Source organism: Siphateles boraxobius, unplaced genomic scaffold (assembly GCF_051911475.1).
Source record: "Siphateles boraxobius isolate OS27281-9 unplaced genomic scaffold, OSU_SipBor_1 66, whole genome shotgun sequence".
NCBI classification, from domain to species: Eukaryota; Metazoa; Chordata; class Actinopteri; order Cypriniformes; family Leuciscidae; genus Siphateles; species Siphateles boraxobius.
In genome coordinates this window covers 10,181,568-10,200,069 of record NW_027509193.1, presented here as the reverse complement: position 1 = coordinate 10,200,069, position 18,502 = coordinate 10,181,568, and the positions used below count along the sequence as shown (strand labels likewise).

Genomic DNA, 18,502 nt, shown 5'->3' with positions numbered 1-18,502 from the left:
GCATGAATTCCATTACTTTTATTCAGATAGATATATTAATTTAGGTATGCTTTTAGTGAGACCTAAGTGATCAGCAGTTTAAAAGATTAGGACTTGGTTTGATTCCTGGTTTCTGTTATTGTTTGTTGCAAAAGGAAGAACTGCTTGATAACTGAATGATCAAGAATGGGGTCAAATTACACTGGAATGTCACGTCATAAAACTATTTTGAGACTTTAGGCAACATTAATGATTAACCAAACATCCCACTTAGTGAACAGTGATTTTCAACAGTGTACTGTATGTTGACAGTAGTTCATGGGTTATATAAATGAAATATGTTTACCTGTAACCTGAGGGATTTTGATTATTTTTTTATTAGTTTTATTCCCCTCTAAAACATGAATGTCAACAACACGATGGTAATGCAATTAATGTGGACTTTTTTCTCCCTTGAACCCTTCAACGCTTTATTTGGCTGTGTGTGTCAGTGTGAAGAGATGCACAAAACGAGATGGCACAAAAACAAACAAACAAACAAACAAACAGTTTCAGTTTCCTTGACACCAATGCTGGTAGACTGTTCTTCTTTGAATAAAACTACCAGTACAATTATTTTTACTTTTACATTGTTTGCCTGTGCAAAACATCCCACCACATTATCAAGGATATTGCTCAGATCCCTCATTCAGTGTAGATATGTTTTGGACGATTTGTTATATTTTGGACAATTTTATCCCAAAATTATTTGCATAGATAAGTTATACCACCTCTTCTTAAACCAAACAATTTTAAATACGAGTTACATGTTTAATCTTGAGTTAGAGTTTTGGAAACATCCCTAAAATATGAACAGTAGTAATAGTGAGTTGAGTTAAATCTGGCCTGTTCTCACTGTTTGTTAACTTGATCCTGATTGCAATTCTGATACAGATCTTGAAATACATAGGGCCATTTTTAAAGTGAAATCAGGCTTTTGAGGTTTTATTTGAATGACAAAACACAGCCTGTAATCTCTAACCGCTTGATTTGATTACACCAGAAGTCTATCTAACCCAGTTTTTTGCACATGGCTTGTTCAACAGGAAAGAGGAAGTAATGGTAGAGACTAAATTTGTGATTTCAGTTCGCAAGCACTACTTCCCCTATTGGAATGATGGGGCTTTGCATACACTAAAGCGTACTTGAAACGTTAAAACATAAAATTACAAATATCTGCATTCATAGCTTTGGTTTTACTTCAAACGGTTGATTGTTGTCCATGTAACCTTTTGACAGATCACAGGATGTTTACTGAGCCTATATGATTGTTTGTTTATTTTAATTAGCATTACTCCACCTCAAGAGGAAATGATAGTCCCTCCACCCACAGCAGTTAGTTTGTGTTCCCATTTGAGCTTTCTGTGTTTGTATGTGCACTCAAACATGCGTGTTGCACCCTCAGGAGATCCCCGCTAGCTTTCCTGTTAAATAATCTGATGTGTCCTTCCCCTAAAGCCTGATGTTAATTTGCAATTTCTGTGAATCTGTACTCGCTGTATACCTGCTGATAATGTACTGAGCTGAGTTGTAGTTCGGCGGAAAAGCATTTCCAGATTTTGTGGTGTTTTAAACTCTCGCTCCTTTCATATGTGGTCTGAACACAGTAGCCCGAGCACCAATGGTGACAGGACCCTACTGGAATGAAATGGATTGAGTTTTGATATGCTTTCTGCCTTTTTTTCTGAGAGGAATTTTATTTTGATAACCGTTCGGATGGAAGTGAAAGAGGTTATCCGTAAGGCATGCCGTACATTTATGCCCAGACTGCAGACCTTTCTGAGGTTTCGTAAGGTAAGCGGTAAACACAAGGTAGCTTTGTGAAGCTGAAACTGGGTTTTTGTGGGATTGCTGTGTCAGATATGCAGGATATGGGGAACACACTGATCTCGTCAGTGCTTGTGAGACTACTATTGTTAATTAAAAGAAGCTGTTGTTTACCCGATAAAGATATTCTACTCAAAGTTTGTTACTGCTGGAGACGAGGTGACACATGGTCAGATTATTTACTTTTGATGCCTTGAACTGAACCCATAAATAAATTGTAATTGTTATTGGGTCATTCCTGTTTTCAAATCATAAAAGAGATTTTGGATGACAATATATAGCCTGCATGGAACACCAGAATTTGAATTTTAGATAATGCAAATCCATTACTTGCACTTGATAAGATTTTTGCAGATTGATTTTTACTGTTTATTTTAATACTATGAGAATATAATCAGAAATAATGGGTTTTCATAGCTTGTTCTTGCATTTGTTTTTTAACAGCTTTATTTTAGCAGTTGGTATGAAATTTTAAGCAGTGAGAGCTGTGTACTACAGTTTAACGTGCATGTAATATTATTTTAAACAATTATTTTTTTCGAATTCTTATATAATAACTTAACATGCAATTTAATGACTATGCTAATTAAGTGATTAATACATGAATTATTGTACTCAGTCACACTGCATGACTTTAAGTGAACATGATAGAGCTAAAATGTGATTTAAAGTGCTGTCTATTTACTGTGTGTGAGTGTGAGTGTGAGTGTGTGTGTGTGTGTGTGTGTGTGTGTGTGTGTGTGTGTGTGTGTGTGTGTGTGTGTGTGTGTGTGTGTGTGTGTGTGTGTGTGTGTGTGTGTGTGTGTGTGGCCTGGTAAACCCTACCTTATGGGGACAAAGTTCAATATCTGAAATCCTTGTTCGTGTGGGGACATTTTTTGGTCCCCATGAGGAAAACAGCTTATAAATCATACTAAGTGATGTTTTTTGAAAATGTAAAAATGCAGAAAGTTTTCTGTGATGGGTAGGTTTAGGGGTAGGGTTAGTGTAAGGGAATAGAATATACAGTTTGTACAGTATAAAAATCATTATGTCTATGGAAAGTCCCCATAAAACATGGAAACACTACGTGTGTGTGTGTGTGTGTGTGTGTGTGTGTGTGTGTGTGTGTGTGTGTGTGTGTCTGTGTCTGTGTCTGTGTCTGTGTCTGTGTCTGTGTGTGTGTGTGTGTGAATTCAAGCTGCTCTGTTTACTGCATTATAAAGATTTCTTCTAAGTGTCACACAGAGACAAGAGTTGATTAATTTGATTAATAAGTATCTGGCAGTTATATTGGCCGTTGTCCACACTCCACCATTATGTGTGTATCAAGCTCTTCTCAAATGTCCATGGTGCAGTGGAAACCTCTGCCCGTTGTTCTGTTTTGATACTGGCTTCCCTTCCCCAGAGAGTGTGCTGTGCTTTGGAAAACACATTATGTGGATGCATTCAAATTTTGAAAGGACATGGTTTCCAGAGAAACTTTCACTTGGACTAAACAAACACAGGCTTTCATTAAGAAGGCCTGTAGTTGATGTTTTTCAGACCTCACATGGTGGATTCAAGTGAGGTTTCACAGGTGTGCGGGTCAAAAGGTTGCAGCCATGCTATGATACTTTTAACTCAAACTATGTCAATTATGTCATATATCCTCACCCCTCATGATATTTTAAATGCATATGATGCCATCTTTTGAAGTTGGAGTTTTAGGAGTTGGCAATAGCAGAATTTCCAGGCTGTTTTTTTTTCCATACAAATCATGATTACGACTCTCAAGTGTAGCAAATTAGCTCTAAAGAAATATTAATAATCAATTATGAATATTTGGATCAGTATATATAATTAACTTAATGTTGTGATCAATTAACCTGTTTGTTCAGAGTTAATTGTTTATTAATTCAAAAAAATGTACATATCCGGGGTATGGGAAATGTCTTTCTTACTTTACAGTACTACTAAGAGCAAGTGGTCAAAATCTGCATGATTAGGGACTCCAGTTAGCCTCATAGCATAATTGCCTAGCATACAGACATTGAAATATGACTTAGGCAATTATGCTATGCTTGAAACACAGACAACTTTACGTGTCATATGAACAAGACTTTATTAACTAGACTAAACACTTAAACTCTAACATACACACACATGCATGCATACAGTTTACCAAGGGAAAGAGAGCTGAAGCAGAATACAGGAAAGCAAGAAGTTATAGCATTGTTTGAAATTCAGCAGATCAACAGCCTTGAGCAAACCATCAGTTTAGTTCTAACACACCCTTCTTTAAAAGGGTTAAGGATACTTAATGTATCAAATAATGAGACTAAGTTTGATACTTCCATGTCTCGCCCATTTGAATTAAACTGTCCTGATGCAATTTGTTGAGGCTCATGTTGATCTTTGCTGACGTGGTCTTGATGAGAGAGAACCAGTGTGAGTCAGAGGATCTTTGGTGAATGGAAAGACAAGGCCGCAGCCTGCCACAAGCTTGGGGGTCCTTAGAAAACTTCTAGTTCAGCATCATCTTCACATTAGAATCTCAGAAAGGAACTAAGCGGCTAAGAGGTGTGATCTTGTGATCAGTGATTTTTAAAGCGTGATGTTGTCACACCCTCTGAAGATTGGAGTTTATAGAGACTAAACATATCACTATATGGTTTTGGTTAACCATAGTAGGCAAGTCTGAAACATTAATCCAAAAGAGTTTAAAAGAGAAAATGAATACATAGGCCAAACCACATAAAAGGAAAATCATGAGATGGGGAAATTAGATGCATGTTTGTACATTTCTCAAGTGGTTATTTATAGAATATATAGGATTAAAAGGGTTTATTATTTATAAGTGAGAGTCACAACTCTCTGCAAATTCCTTTTGGGGTCGTAAAAAGTCTTATCAGTCTTAATGTGTCCTGTAACAGGACACCAGGTTCTGCCAATGTGTTATTGTTCATTATTCCTCATTATTCCTTCATTATTCATCATTATTCATTAAATATAATAATAATAATTTGGGTGTGTCTGATTGGTCCAGATGCTACACAAGTATACATACTTTAAATTGTCCATACAAGTCTAGTCTATATTATTATATAACTCTAAATGTTTTAAGCAAGATGAGCTGAATAATATTACATTTTTTGGTCAATCTTTCCATTTAAGTGCAGAGATGTGTTCTGTTTGATTGAAGCTCTCCATAACAGGAGAAAAATTGAAGGCCTAAAGATGAAAGCTGGCGAGATATTTGATTCCACATAAACTTCTTTGTGTCTTTACTGAATCGAGGGAGTGGTTCAGCAGGATTTTCTCCCCATAGCTCTTTGTTTTCATCACGTTTCTATTGATAGATCTATTGAGATGAATAATGGAAGTTCTTGCATGGGATATAGATAGATACACTCAGGGCCTAAAACATTTTTTTTTGCCACACCTGCCAGTGGCCATATTTTTTACTGGTCATGAAACCGATTTTGCAAAAAAAAAGCAGTCATGACCAGTGAAACCAGTTTAGATACCAGTGAAAAATCACAATTCTCTATTCCAATTTCAATACCACAGCTAAAACTAAACTAAAAATAAATTAAAAACATTATTATTTAAGACAAGTAACAGTAGTTTTCAGGTAGATTTTTTGAATAATCAAATTTAAAATGACACTGGAGTAGTATTCGCTGTTTGAATAAACATTGTTTAATCATTGAAGGTGAAACAGTTATTCAGTCAGGACCAGTGAGTGATTGTTTTCTTTGTCTTTTGTTGTTTGATTAACTTTAAAAACAGACATTAAGACTAATGCTGCCTTCATGTGCTATTAGAAATTTACTCATTCCCGCTTCTGAAGTTGTGAATACGAGCTCGACGCTTTGTTGTCGGAAAGAACAGGAATCATGGTCGAGACCAGGTTCATGCTTTGCTTTTTTGGGGGGGGAAACCTTATTAAAGCCAAAATTATATTTAGCATCCCATTCATTGACAACAATATAAACATTCACCACTCTATCTAGACAGCTTGCTGACGATTCTGGAATTTTGGTTAAATACAGGCTATTTTATATGGTTCATATGATTATTCATATATGTATGCATTACTTTAATTACAAGACAAGGCGATTGTAGCTGTTGTGGATAAAAAACACTAAAGAATACCAGTCACAGCAGCAATCGGTCGTCCCTCCACCATATTTAAAGTTTAGGGCACGCCCAACTCGTGAACTTGGGTATCAAAATTATCCCCGAACTTCCCAGTAAATACAACTTGGGCGTTCAATTTCCAATTTTTAACTTCGAAACTCGTATTCACGATAATTCTGATAGGATGCAAAGGCAGCCTAATGCAAGGATCCAATATACTGTTACACATGCATTGTCTTTCTCAACTGTTTATGTTCACTTAAGACATAACTGACTAAGTTTACAAGGACTTGCGATTTTTTTGTGTGTGAATTTGTCTGTTGAGGCACAATACGACCTGAATGAGAGCTCATTATTTGCCTGCTGCCGAGACGCAGCTTTCTGGGCGTGCTTCGGATGTGTGCACACACAAAACTTTCCACACAGGGCGTGAGTAATGAATTGAGCTCCCTTTTGCGTCTTCTTGCACTTAAATATTTAAATTGACTAGGCTTTAACTTCCGTGACAATGCAGCACTGACCTGTCAACTGTCCCAAGCGTCGTTCATGATCTCACCACATTGGATAGTTAGAATTCATAAAAATGTTACCGACCAACTGATGATTCACAATGTTTCATACAGTATACTCACCAGAATCAATTTTTACTCATATTTGGTGCTTGGCAAGTGTTAATTTTAGGCCCTGGATACACTCCTCACTTTAACATGATGTCATGTTAGTGATGTGTTCCATGGGATGTGGTTTCAATTGTATAAAAGTTTACCTGTAAACTTTTTATTCGCTGTTGTATTCGCTATAACAACCGCCTCGCTCTAAATTATCCCTTACATATTTTTTCATCTTTAGATGAGATTTAGTCTTGTAAAAGCAGCCATCATACCTAAAACATGTCCTCTCTCCCCCCAGACTGAGAATGACCCCACCACTGCAGTGTATGCAAACGTTACTGACCTGAAGAAGACCGTTCCTCAGTCTTCAAACTCCTCTGCCTCCACCTGCTCCTCACCCGGCATCGCCCTCAGTCCCGGCCCAGACTCCGCCTGCTCGCCCAGCTCGGCTGAATGGCAGGTCCATACTGACCACGAGAGCGGTAAGGAGTACTACTACCAGCCTTCCACTGGAGAGAGCAGTTGGTCTGATCCCCGTAGCCCTAACCCAGGAGCTGGTATGGAGTCTGTGACCTCCTCCATGCCTGTGTCCTCCCCATCCTCAGCTCACTCGCTGGGCTCTGACTGGGAGAAGCTTTTGGATGAGGCCACTGGGAGCCATTATTATTACAATCACGCTTCGAAGCAAACCTCTTGGACTGCCCCGGAGCCATCGCCACATCTGTCCTCCACGGACGTGGATGAACCGGTAAGATTCTGCCTGTCTCTATTTCTTTCCATCTACAATATACCATTTGATGGGGTTTTTTTAAAAAAAAGAAAGAAATGAATCTTGTATTCAGCAAGGATGTATTAAAATAAAATGATATTAAAACCGGTAGTTAAGACATTTATAATGTTACAAAATATTTCTATTTCGAATAGATGCTGTTCTTTTGAACTTTATATTCATCAAAGAATCCTGATCAAATGTATCCCGGTTTACACAAACATGTTAAGCAGCACAACTGTTTTCAAGATTGATAATAATACATTTTTCTGGTGAATACATAAATGTTTCAAATCAGCATATTAGAAGCATTTCTGAAGGATCATATGACTGAAGACTGGAGTAATGATGCTAAAAATTCAGCTTTGCTTCAGGAATAAATTACTATTTAAAATATTATTAAATTAAAGTAGTATTAATTAACAATTAAAGTATCATATTTTTAAAGCTATCTATCTATCTATCTATCTATCTATCTATCTATCTATCTATCTATCTATCTATCTATCTATCTATCTATCTATCTATCTATCATCTATCATCTATCATCTATCATCTTTTCATCTTTTATTCATTCTTTGCATTCTCAGCCACCTCTTCCAGAAGAGGACTACCCAGCGAATCAGCGTGAAGATTCCCTTATATCACTTCAACTTCCTAAAGATTTTCATTTGCACCAAATCAAGCATGCCGTCATCCCTAGGGCTGTTATGGACACACGTAAAGATGTCCATCAGGGCTGGACTCACTCTGTAGGGGCCGATGGAAAAAATGTCTGGACAAATGAACTCACTCATGAACAGGTGATGAGGGCTTATCAGAATTATTGTATTACTACAATGATCATACACTAACACCGCTGAACAGACTGTGAAAATCTATATTTAATGTATATATTTTCTTTGTCGTTTTAATGCTTGTCACCGTAAAAAAAAAAACAGCAGAATGATGACTAATGTTTTGTGTGTATTAGTGCCTCCTTTTGGTGCCTTCATGATACTGCAACTGCACATGGCAACATAGTGAGGACATATTGCAAATGTATCAAACCAGCTCCAAACAGAATTTCTTTTTCTTCACATTTTCTGCCCTAATTTGGTAGACAATCATGGGACAATAATCGGAATGTGTCGAACTTTGTGAAAGATTTGTCAGAGATTTCTGTAGCTGACCTATATCACCACATCAAATAAGCTCAAACCATTTTGTGGCCAGGTCAAGTCTTCTTTAAAAATATGTACGTTATAAAAAGAAAAGAAATGTGTTTCACAAAACGACTGACTAATATTTTTGTCTCCCAATTGCAGTGGATCCAGTCAAAGGATGACAAAGGGAAGATGTTTTACTACTTAAAAGGGGGATCTAAATGTCAGTGGACCCTTCCAGAGGTCTGTGCATGATTTTGTTTCATTTGTCATTCTGTATTTGTGATTTTTATATTCTTTACAAATGCATGTCTCACCCTGAACTTTGTATATACTCATAATACCTTTATTGACTCTTTGTGAAGGCTTCAGTCCCGTCCGGTCGGCCAATGAATGGAAACGGAATAGACCAAGATGCTCAACCTGTTTTGAACAACTGGAGATTAACAATGGCCCCGTTCAACATGTCTCAGGAAGACCTGGTGAGTGTCAGATCAGGATACTCTCTACCTGGATCTTTTCGAGATATGCACAATTCTTTGACTCTTTTTATCCTTTGCTTTTTAAATAGTTAACATTTATCTGACTTATAAACCCTTAGAGAGGTCAGACAGATACAGCTACAAATAAGCCAAAATGTTTCATCAAATTGTGTGAGGGATGCCCTCAATGCAAAGTCTGTTCTCTCTCATGTGAGACATTTCATTCTCAGCTATTTTCTGCAGCTGACATCACAGGGCCCACAACAGGAAGGAAGGAAACATCTGGTACTCGATCCGCACCTCTTTCCACCACCTAATATTCATTCATTTATTTTTCTTTCTCTTCATTTCCTCCATCAGAAATTTTCCCCCTCACACAGGCGGATCGCCTCTGACAACGCCAGTGATGCATCCAGCTCAGGGAATTCACCAGAATCACAGCATTACGTATGTAACGTGACCTCTGTTATTTCCAACTCTCATTGGAGCTTTTAACTCATGTCATTTAGTTCCCCAAAACTCATTCATGTGTAACAGTCTCATTCTTATTTTATTATAATTTTGCTCTAATTCATGTTATGTTCCTCTAACTGAATGCATTTGCATACAAGATCTTAAACTGATTTTGACCAGTTAAAAAAAGCTGTTTTTAAGTAAACAATTTTCTGATGTGCGGATTTAGTTATCACCATTCTTGATTTAAATATAGATACGTTGTTTCATAAAAAAATATTCAGTATAGTATGAAAAAAAAAAAGATTTGTGAGAACCAATAATTTTGTTTCCTTTCTCAAGGATAAAAAGTTAAGACGGCGGAGAAACCTGTCCAGTCAAAGCACAGATTCACATTCTCATCATGTGCGTCCTGAGCTTGTTTATTAGGCCTTTTAAGTTGTCTGCACTGGGGTCCAAAACTAACATGTCATGCATTAGACAAAAACTAACATCACTGCTTGTTCTCTGATGGTCTTGCTTGGCTTTTAAATGTTTGTCATTCATCAGCAGCTGTAGATAATGTTGTTTTGTGGCATGTTATTCTATCATTACTCATTAAACATTCTACGGACAGACCTGAACCAACACACTTTTTTTAACAACTGTTGCACTCACATCAAACAAAATTTGAAATGTAGTTCTTGTTTACTTCTCTTGTCATTATATAATGAACACATGGTTTATTTTTAATGTTCAAAAAGACCTTTTTGTTCGTCCTTGGTTTGATTTATTAGTTTTGAATCTGACAAACAACCCCTTGTCTTTTGTGTTCAGCAGTCATCGCTGGAGAAGGCTGGGATTCTCAACAAGACCAAAGTCGCTGAGAATGGAAAGAGGCTAAGGTGTGGCCTTGAATTAACAGCTTTTGACTGTGGTTAAACAGTATAGTCATACTTAACCTAAGTATTGATGGGGAAAAAAAGCATGTAAATCAGTCATCTGTTCAGGGGCCGTTTACACGACACCGTTTTCAACTAAAAATGGAAAACCTTTTAGTTCATTTACAACGGCAACTGTGTTTTGGGGGCCTGAAAACGCAAACTTTTTAAAACTGGTTTCAAAGTGCGAGTTTTTGTAACGATACTGTTATTGTCTCCATGTAAACTACAAAAACGTGAATCTGTGAAAATGGTGAAGTCATGTGCATGTGTATTACGCGTTCAGTCTATAGGCGCATAATGTTTCTTTACAAAGTGACATCGCCAACTACTGGCCGGGCATGCATAATACAGCGTTTTTAGTCGTTTTCATGGATCCGTGTGAACGGGGATCGTTTTGACAACGTTGTCGTCTGTACACGAAAAACACAAAGGAATAACTTCCGTTTTTAGTACATTGTTGTCGTGTAAACATACCCTTAGTTTTAGTGTTTTATCTTACGGCAGGGGTGAGAAATCCTGTTCCTGGAGATCTACCGTCCTGCAAAATTCAGCTCCAACCCTGATCAAACACAACTGAACCAGCTAATTCAGATCTTCAGGGCTCAGTTGTTTGAAAGTAATCGGATCGGATTTCGGCTATCAGATTGGATCAAATCTTGAAAATGGGTTGTTCAAAAGAGAAAAAGGATTCTGAAATCAGATTAGATCACAAAATCCAATCCTGGTTTTGATCTCAGGGATTAAAGTTCTCCGTCGCTACGACGGATTTCCGTTAATTGCAGCGAGTCTATGACGGATTTCCGTCAATTGCAGGGTTCCCGTCTGTCCATGCCTTAAAATCACTTTTCATAATTTTAAGGCCGTAAATAGGCTTTCGTTTCTCAAATAGTGTGATAAATGTCTTAATTTTAGTTTGAATAGGTCTTAAATTAAGGAAAGACGAGGTGTTAACCCTGCTGAGGGGGATGTGATAAAGCCTGGATTGGAGCAAAAGCAAGTTCCTCTCTCCACTCTAAGCATTCTGTAATCACTTCGCTTATGATCCACTCCGGGATTTCAATTCCCGCTAACGGAAAAACTGCTCCGTGTTCACTCAATTAATCTTAGTTTTGGAGAAGTGCATGTCAGGCTACAGCTAGTTTGCTGCTGTCCGAATTCGAGCGAATTCGGGCGCCCCCCGCAGCGTTGGTCTCTTTTCACACTCAACTTGATTCTATCGAACCCTGCGTTTGCGTGCATTACGTCATCGCAAACGTGCACTGCGCATGATAGAAAACAGAACGCGGGTCAATATTGGCCGTTTCTCAATACCAAGTACGCAAACTTCGGACTTGCGTCCTTGGTAGTTCAGACTTGCCAAGTTCGACTCAGGAGAACGAACTCCCGAGGACGAGAGGACGCGAGTCCGGTTATTCTGCAAATGGAACAGCGCAGCAGCGTTCTTGATCGCGTCACTCAGCGCGCTCTGGCTACTCCGGTTATGTCTTTGTATATTTTAGGCAACAATAAAACGAAATATGGTATAAAATACAACTCTGCCTCTTTTCATCAACAATAAAACGAAATATATATAAAACGCCTCTTTTCATTTATAAATGAACATATTATCATAAACATATTGGCCACACAAATGTGGTTCACGCAACGCACATTGATTATCTTCACTGCATATATTTATAACAACACGAAATATAAAACACAACCCTGCTGCTATTTTGTTTTCATTTTAAAAATATGAAACAATAGTGATCATTAAAACTGACATTTATCAAACAGAGACAGGGTTGTATCGTTTTATTTTATTATACATGTACATAGGCCTATACAGTGAAGAGAATGCATTGTAAAATATATATAAATAATATTTTATATATTTTAGAATATAACATTACACAACCCTGTCTCTTTTTGTTAAATGTCAGTTTTAATTATCAATAATATCCAGTATAAAAGTATAAGTAGCTTAATAGGTAGCTATAAGAAGCTATACAATGAGAAATAAAGCAAACAATTCAGTCAAACATTAAGTTTGTAGCCTATTAGAGAGCTGACTAAAGTTAAATGGCCTAAATATATAAAGTTATGAAACTTCACTTTGCCCTCAGCCAGAACCATTTGCCATGGAACAAACTATAGGCTATATATAGTTTAGCATGTTTGGTCTTATAAGATAAATAAAAACATGCACTGAAAAGTTATGTAGATGGTTAATTATTTGTCAAGCTAAGTAATTATTTTTCATAGATTAAAATAGCTTTTAAAATACGCAAACTGGCAATATTAAAGCTGTTTAAAATATCTCCCCTTAAAACGCTATTGGTCTCGACTATTTAAATAAAGTTAAAGGAATGTGTCTTGGCCTGAAAAAAGTTCAGTCAGAAGAATTTTCTTCACTTTACTCCCTGTGATCTGGATCAAAACTTTTTAGTAAGATTGGATAACTTTTGATCCAATAAAATCAGGATTATACTGATCCCAGCAGAAGGGTGGATTTCAGGAACAAATATGTAATAAAACTTTAATACTGGTCAAGTGTAGTATTTATTTAATTAGAAGTAGACATTAGGCAACCTATTAACCCTTTCAGAAGCCTACAACAGTAAAGTTAAGAGATTATGGTGCCATAAACAGCTGTAAATATTAAACAAAAATATGATATTTAATTTAGTGTTTATTTAATCACTATTTGTAATCTACATTGGTACAATCATAACAGATGAACCAGTCAAAGCATTGACATATGCCCCCCCATCTCATATTTTTTCCATCACCATGTCCGTTAGGGGCTCTGTAGTAGAGCACTGGTAATCCAGATTTGGTAATCTGAAAAAGTGTGTATCTGTATCAGGGTGATCCAATCCAATTTTGCTTTGAAAATCCGGCACAAAAGTAAGAAGGATTACCTGATTCTCAATAGCAAAACATGGGATTTCCAAACTTTTTGAACAACTGGGCCCTGGAGCACTACAGTTTTACAGACAGGTGTGTTGGATCAGGGTTGAATCTGAACTCTGCAGGTAGGTAGATCGCCAGGGCCCAGTTAATGTGTTTTTTCAGCAAGTCTCTCTGCTCTAAAATGTTGAAATGTCTGTGCAGGAAGAATTGGGCGCAGTCTTGGACGGTTCTCCATGATGGCGTACTCACTTTCCACAAAGACCCTAAATTTACACCTGCTGGGATGTCTGTAAGTTTATATTTATATTTGAGATTATATGTAATTCTACATGCTCATTTTTATCCTATGTTTTTACATTTAGATTACCTTTGCCATCATCTTTAAATCTTTTAAAAGATGATCATTTAAAGGGATAGTTCAACCAAAAATGGTTTTTTACCCTCACATTGTACCAAATCTGTATAAGTTTCTTTCTTCTGCAGAACAGAAAAGAAGATATTTTGGAGAATATTGGTTAACAGACAGTTGACGGTAGCCATTGACTTCCATAGTAGAAAAAAAAAATGGAAGTCAATGGGCGTTGGTTTGGTTACCAACATTCTTCAAAAATCTTTTTGTGTTCAACAGAAGAAAGAAATTCATTCAGGTTTGGAACAACTTGAGGGTGAGAAAATGATGTAACTTTCATTTTTGGGGGAACTATTCCTTTAATAATAAATTTAAATATAATCTTTAATTAAGTTTACTAAAGAAAGCTTCACTTTCATATAAACCTTTTGCCATTGGTTTATCTTCTGCAGACCAAGTCCAATCAGATTGTCCCAGAGTACACTGTGGAACTGAAAGGAGCAACATTATCATGGGCATCTAAAGAAAAGTCAAGCAAGAAGAATGTTTTAGAGGTAATCACTGTGACTCTGTACAGTCTCTGAAAATAAATAAACAAAGGACTTACATCCTGTGAAATTTATTACATTGCTTTTCCTAGAATTAAGACTGAATTTTCCTGAATAGTTTCTCTGAATTCAAATCTGTTCCATTGTCATTGGTTTAGTCATAGGCCAGTGTGACTGTGACCTTTGTTTGGGCAATAAAACACAAATGCTGCTATAACTCTTGGACTATTATGAACATGTGTTGCAGTTTAGAGTGTGTTAAAGCCTAGAAGTATGTTATCTCATGCACAAATATGTTAATTCATAGCTTTTATATTGATTGCTGGCAATAATGGTTGACTTTTGCCCTTAAGAGATTTTCTTGTAGGCAGAAACAGTCAATATTTTGAATATTAAAGCCTGTAATACTTTTCATGTCACTGAGCAGCTCAAGACACGTCACGGCTCTGAGTATCTGATACAGTATGACACCGACAGCATCATACATGACTGGTGCAAGATCATTTTGGACACTATCAGACTGCTGGTGAGTGCTGCGCCATGCTGGCCACATACAGTATAACACAAAATCTGAAGTTGTCCAGATTTTTCACCCCCCTCACATTTGCTTAAAACAATGTTGAAAATATGTTGTGATCTTTTACAGCATGACCATGGCCATTACTCAGAGGATGAAGTGGAAGAGATCCCAGAAAAACCTCCATTGCTTTCAGATAAAGAGAAGAAGACTGAATGTGAGAAACTGAATCAGATGCACATCACATACTTAACTGTTATCAATGACCTAATAAAGCATCTTTGAATTTGTACACATTTTTCTTATAGCAACACGACTGAGTTCAACAAGTAGCATAGTAGACACAGAACAGGGCCGTGTCCGTACCAAGCTCCGCAAGTTCCTCCAGAGGCGTCCCACCTTACAGTCAGTCAAAGAGAAGGGCTACATCAAAGGTTAGATTCAACTTTTGCCTTTCAACATGAATTTAATCAGTGACACTGTTTAGTCCATACATATATAGAAGAACCCGTTTCAAAGAATTCAAGCAGATATCAATGAGAAATTGACTGTAATGGACTGGTTCTTATCTTATATTCACTTCCTGTTCTGATACAGTAAATGATTTTAACTTTCAATTTGTTCCTTTGTTTAGAGAATGTGTTTGGCTGCCACCTAGATACCCTCTGTCATCGGGAAAACGCAACCGTGCCCAAGTTTATGGAAAAATGTATCAGATCTATCGAGAAAAGGGGTAAGCAATCATTTTGGCATTTGATAATGAGTTTGAGTTAAGGCCTGTTCACACCAAGGACGTTAAATATAACAATAAAGAAATCTTTTTCAAAATAGTTCTAAATGTAAAAGAATAGAGTCCACACCTCTACTATAACTCTAACAGCACAGAGGAACAATCATTGGAATCACTTTCAGAACTTTTTATTTCCTTCTGATAAACGATAAAAGCTTTGACAGCCAATCAAAATTGTTCCTTGAGCATTTTAAGCAGAGGACAACAAAACTGCAGGATGCTTCTGATAAACAAACAGATATAATATAATTATCGTTCTTGGTGTGAACGGGCCTTAAGAAAAGGAATCTAAAGTGTCAGTGTCTGTTTGCCTGGTGCAGGTCTGAAAATAGATGGAATCTACAGAGTGAGCGGGAACCTGGCTGTCATCCAGAGGCTGCGATTTAAAGCTGATCATGGTAAACAAGAACTAGACGCATCATGAAAGATCACCGCCATTACTTTTATTGTGTTTAAACCATTTCACTGTACACATCCACTATTAAGGATTGAGTTGTTCACTATATCACAGTGAATTTATAGACTACTCTGGAAATAAACAAAACACCATAATTGCTACAGCTATAGTAAAAGATTTTATTCTGAATTTTATTAAAAAATTGTTTGTTTAAAAAAAAAAAATTACATCAATGGTCAAATTGAAAGAGCTTACATAGTTTTCTTACAAATCAGTAAGAGTTTGTTTTTAATTGTTTTGTCATTGTACTTTAACTATTCTGCTCTAAACAATGTTCTGACATAAAAAAAGTGTACAAATAATAATAAATATAAATTGTTGATGCTGTAAAATCATAATAACTTAATGTGAGATCTCCTTCAAACAATGATTTCTTATTTTTCTTATTAAAGTTTGTTTTATTGACGATACAAAACTGTATTCTCCTTTCTCTCTGTAGAAGATGATCTGGATCTGGAGGACGGGCAGTGGGAAGAGATCCATGTGATCTCAGGAGCTTTGAAGCTTTTCCTTCGTGAACTTCCTGAGCCTCTTTTCCCCTTCAGCTTTTTTGATAGGTTCATCGCAGCCATTCGTAAGTATAACCGTCCTGTTTCAGAGAACAAATGAATGGTGTACCTAATAAATCTGTTGATTTTTTTTTTTTTTTACAGAGTTTGTTAGATATTAAAAATAATATATTTTTGACATGGATGTACAGTATGTTTGCTTTGACAGCAATTTGATTTGGTATGATTCTTTACTAAATTAATCGTTGCATCATGAACTCTGAAATGTGTGATTCTTGATTATTTTTGACTTATTTGATTATTATGTCTATTAATACAATTCAACGGGATAAAATTAAAGAATTGTACTTGTTTTCTAGAAATGAGTGACTACAGCCAGAAAGTGTCGTATATACGAGATCTGGTGAGAAACTTGCCTTTACCCAATCACGACACCATGGAGGTTCTCTTCAAACATCTCCGAAAGTATGGACCTCTTTTCTTTCTTTTTTTTTTTTGCTCCGTTTTAATGTAGTATATGTCAGTAGTATGATGAGGATCTTTGTCACATATGTTGGTTTTGTCTGTTGAAGTACTAAATCCATTTACCCATCTTTCAGAGTAATTGACCATGGTGAGCAGAACCGCATGTCTGTCCAAAGTATGGCCATCGTGTTCGGCCCAACGTTGCTGAGACCGCAGGAGGAGTCCAACATCACCATGCACATGGTCTTTCAGAACCAAATTGTGGAGCTCATACTCAACGAGTTCAATGAGCTCTTCCAACCCAAATGAAATTACAAAATGGTAGGAAAGATAATACAACCATCAGCACATCTTCTGTCGTTCCCATCATCTTTCCAGAGAAATGAACAAGGTTACTGACTGTTTTCTGTCCACTGATTGGATATTGACTGTCCCATTCAATATTTCTTTTTTATTAAAACTAATCAAAACGTCTCAACCAATAAGTGCCCTGTGAAACATCAAGAGGATCTGTACCTCGAAACTGCCTTGTTCTTGAATGCAATCTGTGTTTTTGGTACCGCCAAATCTTATAAAGAAAGACAAATTCTAATTTGTCAAGGGTTTTATGTTTGAGATGAGAACATTGTGAAAAAAAACGTACAACAATTGCTTTGAAGATATTAGACAAGCAGAGCACATACTTGTACTTGTTACTGAATAATATACTGTATATTATTGCTACTCATCCAAAACAGTTCCTGTGGAACAACAACATTTTTGAATTAGCCAAACAAAGAAGTTTTTTCCTGTGAGATTTCTGTGCAGATGTTGAATGAACAAGTAAAGGTCCTCTACAAAGGTATGTTTTTTGATTTTTCTCTGAAAGAAGATCTTGATGATGAAACCTGGGTTTTAGAGTGCTTGATCACCAACATGGAGGAAGCTCTAGGCCTATGAACTTTTTTGCTAAGGAGACTGAGAAGAAACTGTACACTGACTAACATTTTTCACTGTCTTTAATCTTTAAGATCAAACATGTTTCTAAAATGCTGAAAGTACAATGTACAGACGTATGAAAACGAATATGAACAATGGAACATTATGCAGTAAAGTAAAATGTGGATGTTGAAAAACAAACTTTGTGGATGTAGTAGACTAAAGCTGTACATATTTTACATATGTTGTTTATATAAAAGTATGGTTAAGAAATATTTGGCAATTTCATTTAATTACAGAGATACATATTCTGTAAATAAAACAGATTAACCATATTTAATTTTATGCAAATATGTGCATAGTTTTTTACACTGGTGATTACTGAAATCTAGGAAATATATCAAGATATAAGGAAGAAATGTTATTAGTATTAAAAGAGTGCATATATACAATAATAATTTTGCAAGTCAGATGAAAAGTATGTACATCAATTTAAGATAGTGAACAGATATTATCACTGGACTATATATCAATGCAATGTGAGAAATTATAAATAAATATGGTGCCTTCATTTTCACTCTTTGGTTTCCTGTCTTTGTTTATTGTTCACCGAGATATTTTCAAGCATTCAATAACCAGTTTGTCAATTTAAACAAGATTATGTACTTTTTTAATGGTTTATAATTATTTAGTCTTTTTATGGACTAATATGATAGTCCTAA

General features: G+C 36.3%; 1 protein-coding gene across 7 annotated transcripts in view; it reads left to right on the top strand.

Moving 5' to 3' along the window:
* Positions 1-18,357, top strand: part of arhgap27l (Rho GTPase activating protein 27, like) — a 32,260-nt gene extending 13,903 nt beyond the window's left edge. Inside the window, exons 1-18 of one of the 7 annotated variants that reach the window (XM_077212138.1) lie at positions 1,374-1,812; positions 6,859-7,308; positions 7,920-8,132; positions 8,637-8,717; positions 8,840-8,956; positions 9,317-9,403; positions 9,752-9,814; positions 10,229-10,293; positions 13,429-13,516; positions 14,029-14,130; positions 14,552-14,650; positions 14,771-14,858; positions 14,950-15,075; positions 15,276-15,374; positions 15,752-15,829; positions 16,328-16,462; positions 16,757-16,862; positions 16,997-18,357. In XM_077212138.1, coding sequence (XP_077068253.1) covers positions 1,684-1,812; positions 6,859-7,308; positions 7,920-8,132; positions 8,637-8,717; positions 8,840-8,956; positions 9,317-9,403; positions 9,752-9,814; positions 10,229-10,293; positions 13,429-13,516; positions 14,029-14,130; positions 14,552-14,650; positions 14,771-14,858; positions 14,950-15,075; positions 15,276-15,374; positions 15,752-15,829; positions 16,328-16,462; positions 16,757-16,862; positions 16,997-17,171 — 2,301 coding nt within the window. In that variant the 5' untranslated portion in view covers positions 1,374-1,683 and the 3' untranslated portion in view covers positions 17,172-18,357. Of the gene's footprint in view, positions 1-1,373; positions 1,813-6,858; positions 7,309-7,919; positions 8,133-8,636; positions 8,718-8,839; positions 8,957-9,316; positions 9,404-9,751; positions 9,815-10,225; positions 10,294-13,428; positions 13,517-14,028; positions 14,131-14,551; positions 14,651-14,770; positions 14,859-14,949; positions 15,076-15,275; positions 15,375-15,751; positions 15,830-16,327; positions 16,463-16,756; positions 16,863-16,996 lie in introns of those variants that run through there. The other 6 variants (XM_077212137.1, XM_077212134.1, XM_077212133.1 and 3 more) reach the window with 6 other exon arrangements.
* The last annotated feature ends 145 nt before the right edge of the window (positions 18,358-18,502 follow it).